The 9,776-nt window shown below is 35.1% G+C and overlaps 1 protein-coding gene across 1 annotated transcript; it reads left to right on the top strand.

Annotated features, from left to right (window-relative positions):
- Positions 1-2,303: 2,303 nt before the first annotated feature.
- Positions 2,304-6,931, top strand: LOC131076292 (uncharacterized). Its single transcript, XM_058013415.2, has 5 exons — positions 2,304-2,607; positions 3,669-4,517; positions 5,278-5,367; positions 6,197-6,264; positions 6,627-6,931. Exons 2-5 carry the CDS (start codon positions 3,900-3,902, stop codon positions 6,763-6,765), a joined length of 915 nt encoding a protein of 304 aa, XP_057869398.2. The 5' UTR covers positions 2,304-2,607; positions 3,669-3,899; the 3' UTR covers positions 6,766-6,931.
- The last annotated feature ends 2,845 nt before the right edge of the window (positions 6,932-9,776 follow it).

The following is a 9,776-nucleotide window of genomic DNA, read 5'->3' on the forward strand; positions in this document are numbered from 1 at the left end:
CACTTTCAAGTTAGATGTCTAGTTTGCCACTAAATTGAGTCTTTCAAATACTTCTTTTGGTCTTGTCCATGGTCCCACACCACTTGACAATGGATTCACAATCTCTTTGCTCCATTCCATTGAGTTTTTCCCTTGGGGGAAGTTACCATTTTGGAGGATATGATCCCTTAGCATGCTTACATTGCTAGACCAATTTTTTTAGATATGCTATTCTTTTCCATCTTTGGAAATCTATAAATAGAGCTACTTTTATCACAAGGATAGTGGTTGTAGTTACCCACTAGCTAAAATAGCGAATGTGGTTTCCTATGTCCATTTTTAGAATCAAGCATAGGCAAACAAAGTGATGACATAGTTTTAGCACTTGCAAGACTTGCTCAACCACTAGGGGAGTGCCATACATACCATTAGTTAAGTACCTCTATATGGTACTAGTCTCACCAAACTAATCTATTCATAGATGTAATTGCAATCACTTTCACATCTATGGTCATTTCTCGTCATTGCTAGTGTAATGTGTGTGGCATGCTTTCCTTTGTCATAAGGTGTCCCACTCTTGGCATTTTTGTTATGAATTTCCCATCTACCATGAATCCTCAAACTAGAAATCCATGGTTGATGTTGAATCCCTTGCTTGGCAAAGGTGTTCTCGACTCTTTGACAATAGATCAATTGATGTCTCAAGATTTGTGGATGTTGCATATGTGCTTAGTGGATTGTTCTCAACACTAATGATCATCCTTCCCTAGCACTTAGAATGATGGTGTCTACTTAATTAGTCTTTTGTTAATATAGACTTTGACAATCATTTATTATTTAGGCCTTATAAACAAACTGACCATCTTTTTATTATAAACATTCTAAAAATATGCTTCAACTTTTATTATGACTAGCATGATTCGTTGGAAGTGTTTTCAATAGCAATCATTCCATTACAATTAAGGTGATTCAAATATTATCTAAGATCTATAGAATACAAATTCTCGTTGAAGTGATAAAACCACAATTGAGAATAATAGGGAGCAATAAAACGACCTCGACACAATTAATAACTCATAAACATAATACTGTGGATAAGGGCCAATTATCTTTAGCAAGGTCTCACATGTTGGATTTGTTGGTGGATACAAACAGGGTTGTATATTGCTCTTTTCTCTATTGGGTTGACCCTTCTTATACATCTCTTGTTTTGAATAAATTTTTACCCCTCTTTTAATTTATAAAATAACAAAATACAAAAAAAAATACACTTAATTAAAAATATACTAATTGTGAATGACTAGATCATTATTATCCTATTCAAAATATGCTATATGTTAATACTTAATCCTAATCAATACTTCAAATCCTTATAACTTTCATGATTATTCATTTTATTCAACAATATAATTTAAAAAAAAAAATCAATAATCACATACCTTAATGAATACCTTTTATTTATGTTTTTTTAATTATAGATAAATGAGTGATAAAAGATTTTCACAATCCATAATATCAAGAGATAATGCTGTTATCAAATTGTATTAAAGATTTTTAAAATAATAAATATTTTTCACTAATCAAAAATAAATTTTAAAATAAACTTACATTTTAAAGAAACCAAGAAACAAACTCAAAAAGTTTTTCTTTATGATTCATGATTTTTGCTAGTGATTTCAGTGAGAGTTTACTCATACACACCCAAATCAGAGGTTACAGTTGGAATGTTCAATTTCATCACCCCTGTAAATCCATGAGTAACGTTTAAAGGTTCATTACATCCAAAATAATGTTTAATCTCATTTCACTAACTCACATATCTATCTCCTATTTATCACATATCTATCATCAATGTCTTCATCAGAACCATCTATTACAATAGTGTTCAAGAGAAGTGTTTTTGATAATAAAACAGCTAAAACTAGGGGGCTGATCCGGAATACACAGCAAGCCTCAGAAAGGTGTTAAAGAGAAGTGTTATACATGTGGAAGCATCAATATAAACTTGTTTAAATTTCAACAGATCAAACCATTTTTTTTAGTAATTGAATTCTAATACTCAACCTCTGTGTTATATATATATACATATATATGTTTAAATTTCAACAGATCAAACCATTTTTTTTAGTAATTGAATCCTAATACTCAACCTCTGTGTTATATATATATATACATATATATGAAATGTCTGCAATGTAGTTGTACCTAATATCATACTCCCTTCAGATTTCTATGCAGCAAACTCTAGTTGACCTAACATAACCATATTTATCCAGTAATAAAGCAGGACTTGCCAAAATACATCAAGTAATTAGGGGCCCATGTGATAAACCGCATAACAAGTCATAAGAAAAATGCAATCCTTGAACCCCCAATTACCAAACACAGAGAAATAAATTGAGTCCTTGAACATGAAGCCTTTGCTTTTGCAGTATACGTCTCTTGATTTCTTGAGGCACTTCTCATATTCTATATAGCATGTGTGAGTTTGGTTGTAGAGACGAAGATGCTGAAAGATTTTTGATCTTCATTGCTATTCTCATTCTAATTGTGCTCATCAGAATGAATTTCAGAATGAATTTGTGCTGACAAGAACGAACTCTGATAGCTGGAATGAATGTATTAAAGGTATACAATTGGTTATTATTTATTTTGATTGTAAGTACAAATTTGTCAAGAATGCATTGAAATCTCATATGGGTTTTGTCACATTTTTCTTATCCAAACCTTATTCGTTTTGATTTGTATTGTTTTTGTATTGAGCAAGTTGTGTCTTGTATATTTTGAGTTTGATTGTGTGAACTTTTTTTTGTCAACATTTCGATTACACTGCATATCCATCATCAACAGGAAATAAGGCATCAGAAAAGAGAAAAAATCACACTCCATGATCTCTGGCTCCTTACTTCCTGATGATAGTATGATTTTTTCTATTATCTGATTTCTTACTCCCTAATGATTTGATCATGTAGTACAATCAGAAAAAAACTAAAAAAAATTAAAAATTCATCTACTTGTATTATATCCAGTTAAAAAAAGAAATTATAAACTTTGTTTTATTGTAACGCATATTTTTAGTTCCTAAGTGATTGATCTTAGAACCTTGGAGAGTTCATCTACTTGTTGTTTGGGTTTTCAGTGTTATCTTGAATTCTCTGGATATTTTGATTTATTTCCTTCATTTCTGTATTTACTTGTCTAGAGTTTTTTTGTTTTGGGTTTTTGGACTTACCATGAATTCTTCATGTTTTGGTCGATTGCCTTGATTTCTGTATAAAATTGTAATGGCATGTAATTGTATACCAATGAGTATATATAATTATCTAGATGATTGTCTATATCAGTGTGTTTTAAGATAAAATCTCCAATCTTTGTTTGATTATCTTGATTTGAGACTCAATATACTCAGTTAGTATGTACTTATTTGGCGGATTGTTGTTAATGGTGTTCATTTTATGATTACTTTTCTCCAATTTCATGTGATGGCCTTGAATTAAGATTTTTGTGATTGTATATATCTGTACCACTGATTGGTCTTATAACATATCACAATTTATTTACTTGTTTAGAATCTTAGATGATTGTTCTTACTGATGTTCAGCTCAAAAATAAATTGTTCATTTGTTTGATTCCCTTGATTTGAGATTTTATATCCTGGGTTATGACTGCAAATTTTTTTGCCATTGCAGATATTTTTAAAATTTGGCTGATATCTAAAGACATGTCAAGTTTGGACAAATTTGTAAAGAATAGCATCAAGTTTCAGGGGCTTCAGTGACATTTGAATTGAAACAAAAGATTCTCAGTTCTGTATGATCATTATTTGAGATCTCTTGACTCTGTAAACAATTTTGTCTTACATTTTGAAGTGGCTATCTTATCCATCTTCAAAGACAGAAATTTGTGAATATATATTAACAATGCCATTATGGGGAATAAATTTTGTGGAATTACAGAAGCCCCTACTGACAAAGATATTAAAATGGGCTGGTGTGGAACAAAAGCTAATTGAAATTGAAGAAGGAACCACTATGAGCTGCTGGGCACCTATAAAAAGTAGCACAAAGCCTCCATTAGTTTTGGTACATGGGTTTGCAGCAGAAGGAGGAGTGACATGGCAGTTTCAGGTTGGTAAACTGAGCAAGGAGTACTCTGTTTACATACCCGACTTGCTCTTTTTCGGGAAGTCTGTAACTGTGAGTCGGCAAAGGTCTGAGACCTTTCAGGCAGAATGTTTGATGAAGTTGTTGAAAAAGTTGAAAGTGGAGAAATGCGCCATGGTGGGTTTTAGCTATGGAGGAATGGTGGCTTTTAAAATGGCAGAAATGTATCCAGAAGCTGTTAACTGTCTGGTGGTCAGTGGCTCTGTGATTGCCATGACTGATACAATTAGCCAGACTTCTCTCAACAGGCTTGGTTTTTCAAGTTCAGCAGAGCTTCTGCTTCCCACCACGGTTAAAGGCCTTAAAGCATTGTTTTCTGTAGCGTGTTACAAGAAAATCTGGCTCCCAGAATTTCTCTTTAGAGATTTTCTAGAGGTAAAGAGTTCAATCTGAATACATCATTCTTTCTAGAAGATGAAATAACTTTCAACTTTCTCAGGCCATAATTCTTTTTATAATTTGTTAGTAGTGTATCTATTAATTTTATCAGATTCTTTTTATAATTTGTTAGTAGTGTATCTATTAATTTTATCAGATTTTCACAATCTATTAGTGTATCATTTAACTGTTTCTAGATTTGATTGCCTGTATTTTTTATCAATGTTTCGGATCACATTCTATGATCCATCATCAGAATGTTAGATAGCGCAAGGAGATGGATTGTGTATTATTTTGCATCAACATTTTGGATCACACTCTGTGATCCATCACAAGGATGTTAGAGAGTGTGTTTCGAATCACACTCCATGATCCATCATCAGGATGTTAGAGAGTGCAAGGAAATGCACTCTCTAACATCCAGATGATGGATCACAGTGTGTAATCCAAAACGTTGATACAAAAAACTACACACAATCAAATCCAAAAACAGTTAAATGATACAATAATGTATCTACTTGTTTAGATGATTGTATCATTTGTTTATGGTGTACCTACTTGCTTAAGAGATTGGAGCCTGCACTATTTTTCTACCCAGGACAGTTTCTGAGATTTTGGGTACTCATTTTCTCTGAGGGAGTCTGTTTTAAATTATTTTTCCACTGCTCCTGATAAATGGCATTGGGGTGTGATTTTGGCCCACTCTTTTTCAGTAATCAGATAGCTGGGTTTTTAATGGATATGAAATTGGATGCAGGTTATGTTCAATAACAGGGAGGAGAGAGGAGAGCTTCTAGCTGCTCTGGTTGAAAGTAACAAAGTAGCCCAAGTTCCATCTCTTAAGCAGGTGGTCAAAACTGTAGCACTCTGTATATTCAGTCTTTTTCCCCTGTTTCATTAAGACCTTAATTATGATATAGATTGGTGGGAAACTCTAAGAATGCGTTTTTGTTCTTGAGAAGCACACGCGTTAGTGGAGAATGAGATCACTTTAGAAGTAGTAAATGCTAGTGGTGCATATAGGTGATTTTTTAGATTTTAGATTTTTTCATTATTTAACTGTAAAAACAGAGGAAGTAGTGTAACTGTTCTCTTGAAGAATAAGAACAGAAGCACATAGTAAATGATAAAATTGAGGAGTATGACTTAGAATTTCTTAAATATGTGTAGAAGATGCAATGAAATTTATTGTTCTTATCTTTGCAGATCAAGAGTCACGCTGTGGAAATGGCTATCCAGCTATCAGGATGCACCATGTCATGATAGCTAGATGTTACATAGCTGAAGTTTTGACTTCTCATCAATGAGGACTATTGTTAAATTCCTTATAGGCTATGGTATAGGGAACATGCTGTAAACTATTGATGAGAAGTCAAAATTTCAATGTAACATCTAGCCATCTATGCCATGGTGCACCTGATAACTGAATGACGGTTTCCGTCACAGCTGCTACATTCTATAACATATAGCTTAGAAATTAAGATGTGTTTATATTTTTGAAGATTATAACCCTAAAAAATACTTGGAATTAACATCTAATATTGTTATTGGCCATAACCTATAAATATTTGAGACTGTGAACACCTCATTGTATACAATCACTTGTTACTTTTATAATCTGACTCTTAAAAAACCAAAAAACTGATCAAAACTGTGGGTGTTTTGGTTATGTGCAGAAAATTCTTCTCTTGTGGGGCAACAAAGATGAGGTTTTCAATCTTGAAGTTGCCAATAGAATGAGAGAGTAAGATCTTTTAAAAGCATTGATTTAGATTTTATAAATTTATATATTTAAAAATAAATAAATTAATAAGATTTTTATGAAAATTTTATTTTTAAAAGAAATGAAACGATAACATTTGATTTATAATACATTAATCTGAATCTATACAAAACAGAAATTAAAAAAAAAATTCCTAAAAAGAAAAAAATTATAAAATATATAATCATCTCTAAACAATCATTGACAAGAAAAGTTCAATAAATTTTCACAAGCCTCTCTATAATTATTATTATTGAGGCCATTAATTTAAAAAAAATAAATTATTATTATTAATTTTTAATTTTCAATAATTTAACATTAATTTATTTTTATTTTATGTGCAGCCAATTAGGTGAGAACACTGAGTTTGTGGGAATTGAGAATGCAGGACATTTAGTCCATTTGGAAAGGCCATGCATATATACCACTCGTCTTCTGGAATTTCTTCAGAAAAACTATTCCAATGAAATGAAGTATGATTAAGGAGGATCAACTTTAGTGATATCATTATTATGAAAATTTGAAGTTTTTACCAGTTTGAAGAAATGTTAAAGTGTTGTATTTTTAATGCCTTTTGTCACTTTAATTTGGCATTGCATTTTGCCTAAATAGGCTCAATAAAATACTTGGTTTGTGAGGCTTGTTTACATGTTAGTTTAGTTGTATCTATTCAGTTTCAAATCTTTTTCTTAAGTTTAAATTTACAAATTTATTAGTCTTTTTATTTTATATTATAATTTATTTGTATAATTTTTAATTAATATTATTATTTTGATAATTTTAAAAAAATTGATCAAGATTTTAATAAAATAAATTATAGTGTTATATTGTGTAATATTTTGTTTTTGATATTAAAAGCAGCCAAAAACGAGGGGGCTGACTTATAGGAACAATTAGAAGGATAGTGGCAGAACTATTGTCCGCATATAATTAGCATAGTAGCAGCCTTTTACCTCTATCAAAAACAAAAACCATACTACGAGAGTTTATTAGCAATAAGGTAATACTAATCAAAGTTTTAGTCATTTGCCACATAGGGCAATAAACAGAGAAGTATAAACAAAAGCATAAACTAGCTTATCCACCCAACGGCTACTAGATATAGTCAAAAAACTAGAAATCCTCCACATGCAAAAAATTATTTCTTTTTCCCATGGCTCTTCTTAGGGAGTAGCTTTCTAGCCCATTCCTTAGTGAGGGATTTGAATAGGGCTTTGTAGTCCTCGTCCTCCTTGCCTTTCCCTTTGGTCGTGCTTTCCTGCATGAGGCACAGAGTAGTAGCCGAGCATCGCATAACATTCAGAGCAAACTTGGAAACATTGTGCATCTTGGACTCCGCCGCCTCTAGTCTGCTGGTGATCACCTGCACATTATCAGAGAGGGCCTCCATCTTTTTCTCTAGCTCCGCCAGGTTGGTTTCCTCCTCCTCCTTCACACTGCTGGCCTCCTCCACGACCATCATTTTTTCCATCCTGAAGGTCGGGGAGGGGAAATTGGATGGCTCCGGACTCTTGGAGGATATGGGGCTTTCCGAAACCCGGGTGGAGCTCACAAAATGAGGGGTCGGATTGTGTTGAGCCAGGGGCATTTTATCAGTCGAAATGGAATTGCCGGTGTCGTGCGAGGAGGAGGGGTCTCTTAGGGATTTATCTGAGGGTTTAGAGGCCAGTTTGCTAGAACGACAGGGGGTATTGGCTTCTTCAATAATTTCCATATCAGAGTCAATCTCTTAGATTTTGACTCTCTTGGGGGTTCTGACCTCCTCCGGGGAGTGATTCTTGGTTTTCTTGCTGGAGGAGCCAATTTTTGGGAGCCGAGGAGGGCTAGATTCATTAATGGCAGGAGGGTGGGTCGAAGGGCTGACGTTTTGGATAGAGATGGAACGGGGCGGGCAGAGGGTGAGATGAAAGTTATACAGGTGGAGAATAAGGCCCTAATGTAGGATGGGAAATCTTTCCCTTTTTTCTTAGCTTCGGCTATGTCTTTAACATTAGCGTCCATAGAATGTAGTAAAAAGAACGGAATGGAAATGAGATCTTCATTCCTCAAGTGGTTTAGGAAAGGGAGATGGTAGTAGTAGAAAATGCCATACCTTCCCTCCAGCGTAAAATACTTCATCACGATATAGCAGACCTCATCCCACGGATGAGGGAGCTCCTCCCTGTTGAAGCCTCCCGCCCTCTTGATAGGGTTTTCGCCTTGGCAGAAGAACTGGTTAAGGCTAGTAGAATCCGCAATACGACTCTATTTTTTCCATTTCCTGCCCTCCATAGAAAGACCTGTCGCCTGAGCTATAACCTCTTCATTGATTTCGAAAGAGATTGCCCCCATGGTCACCCTTTTGTCTTCCCAGGAAGTCACAAATTGTCTAGATAGTCTTTCGTCATTTCCCTTCATACTCTCCATGAATTTGTCAATGCCGCCTTCCGAGCAGACAAACCATGCCGTCGGTTTAGCTTTGAACTCATCCACTTTATTGGGTTCCAGTCTAAGCCTGTCCCCCCCATTCTTGAATCCTCCAGCTTAACAGATTGAGAGTGACTTTCAGAAAAAACGCAGAGCCGAAGCAAGCTTAAGGCGGAGTTGTTAAAATAATTGTGCTGAACTTGGATTAAGAGGTCGTAATAATCAGAGTGATTATTATCTCTTAAGTCCAAGTAGATATCAAAAGCAAAAGATCTACTCGGAACGTCCGAACCTTCACTTGAGCCAATGTGATTTGACAGGTCCCCATCGCCGCCTTTATTGTCGCCAGTTAGCTCTGTCTAGGTAATAATTAGGGAGTAATCATTCCCGATGTCTGTACTTTCCTCATAATTCCATCCCTTGTGGTAGTGGTGACTCAGTCTGCCTTTGATACGTGGTCGTCTGGGATAGTAATGGGTGGGATTCCCGCGCCAATTTGAAATTTGAATGAAGGTTTCCTTCATCATTGTGCGGATAGAATGGTCCCTTCCTGGGTAAAGGCCTTTTTCTTTTCCAAGATTACCTTTGTGGTGACCGGCAACAAACTGGGGTCCCTCCAACATCGTAAGCCGTTTTGCAGCCTTCTCGCCGCCGCCATGGTCGGCAACTTCGTTTCCTTCTTTGAAGATATGGCAGATGGTGAAGTCCTCCAGCTTGACCAGGAGGCACCTGATATCCCTCAGAATGGATTCCACTCTCCAACCCACCAATGAGTTCCCTTTAACTGAGTCCACAATGATTTGAGAGTCTCCTTCAATTTTTGGTTGTTTAATTCCTATGGAGTTAGCCATTTTCAAACCCCAAAGGAGGGCCATTCCTTTAGCTTGAGTGACCGTATTATTCTTTAGGTTGCCCGCGTAGGCTGCAACAGTGTTCCCCAAATGGTCCCGGATGATTCCACCCTCGCCTGACAATTGCTTTGGGCAGAACCATCAAAATTTAGTTTAAACCAGTGTAACTTAGGGGTTGACCATCTGGTCATCCTTCTTTTGTTCTTGGTACTGTTGTTGAAGCTATCAAAACCAGGG

This window comes from Cryptomeria japonica, chromosome 4 (assembly GCF_030272615.1).
Source record: "Cryptomeria japonica chromosome 4, Sugi_1.0, whole genome shotgun sequence".
NCBI classification, from domain to species: domain Eukaryota; kingdom Viridiplantae; phylum Streptophyta; class Pinopsida; order Cupressales; family Cupressaceae; genus Cryptomeria; species Cryptomeria japonica.

Bases quoted from the DNA above. Each gene is read 5' to 3' on its own strand.
- LOC131076292 (XM_058013415.2), top strand. From the start codon at position 3,900: ATGCCATTATGGGGAATAAATTTTGTGGAATTACAGAAGCCCCTACTG. The intron at 4,518-5,277 runs GTAAAGAGTTCA...AATTGGATGCAG, and splicing joins TCTTTAGAGATTTTCTAGAG to GTTATGTTCAATAACAGGGA. The intron at 5,368-6,196 runs GTGGTCAAAACT...GGTTATGTGCAG, and splicing joins AAGTTCCATCTCTTAAGCAG to AAAATTCTTCTCTTGTGGGG.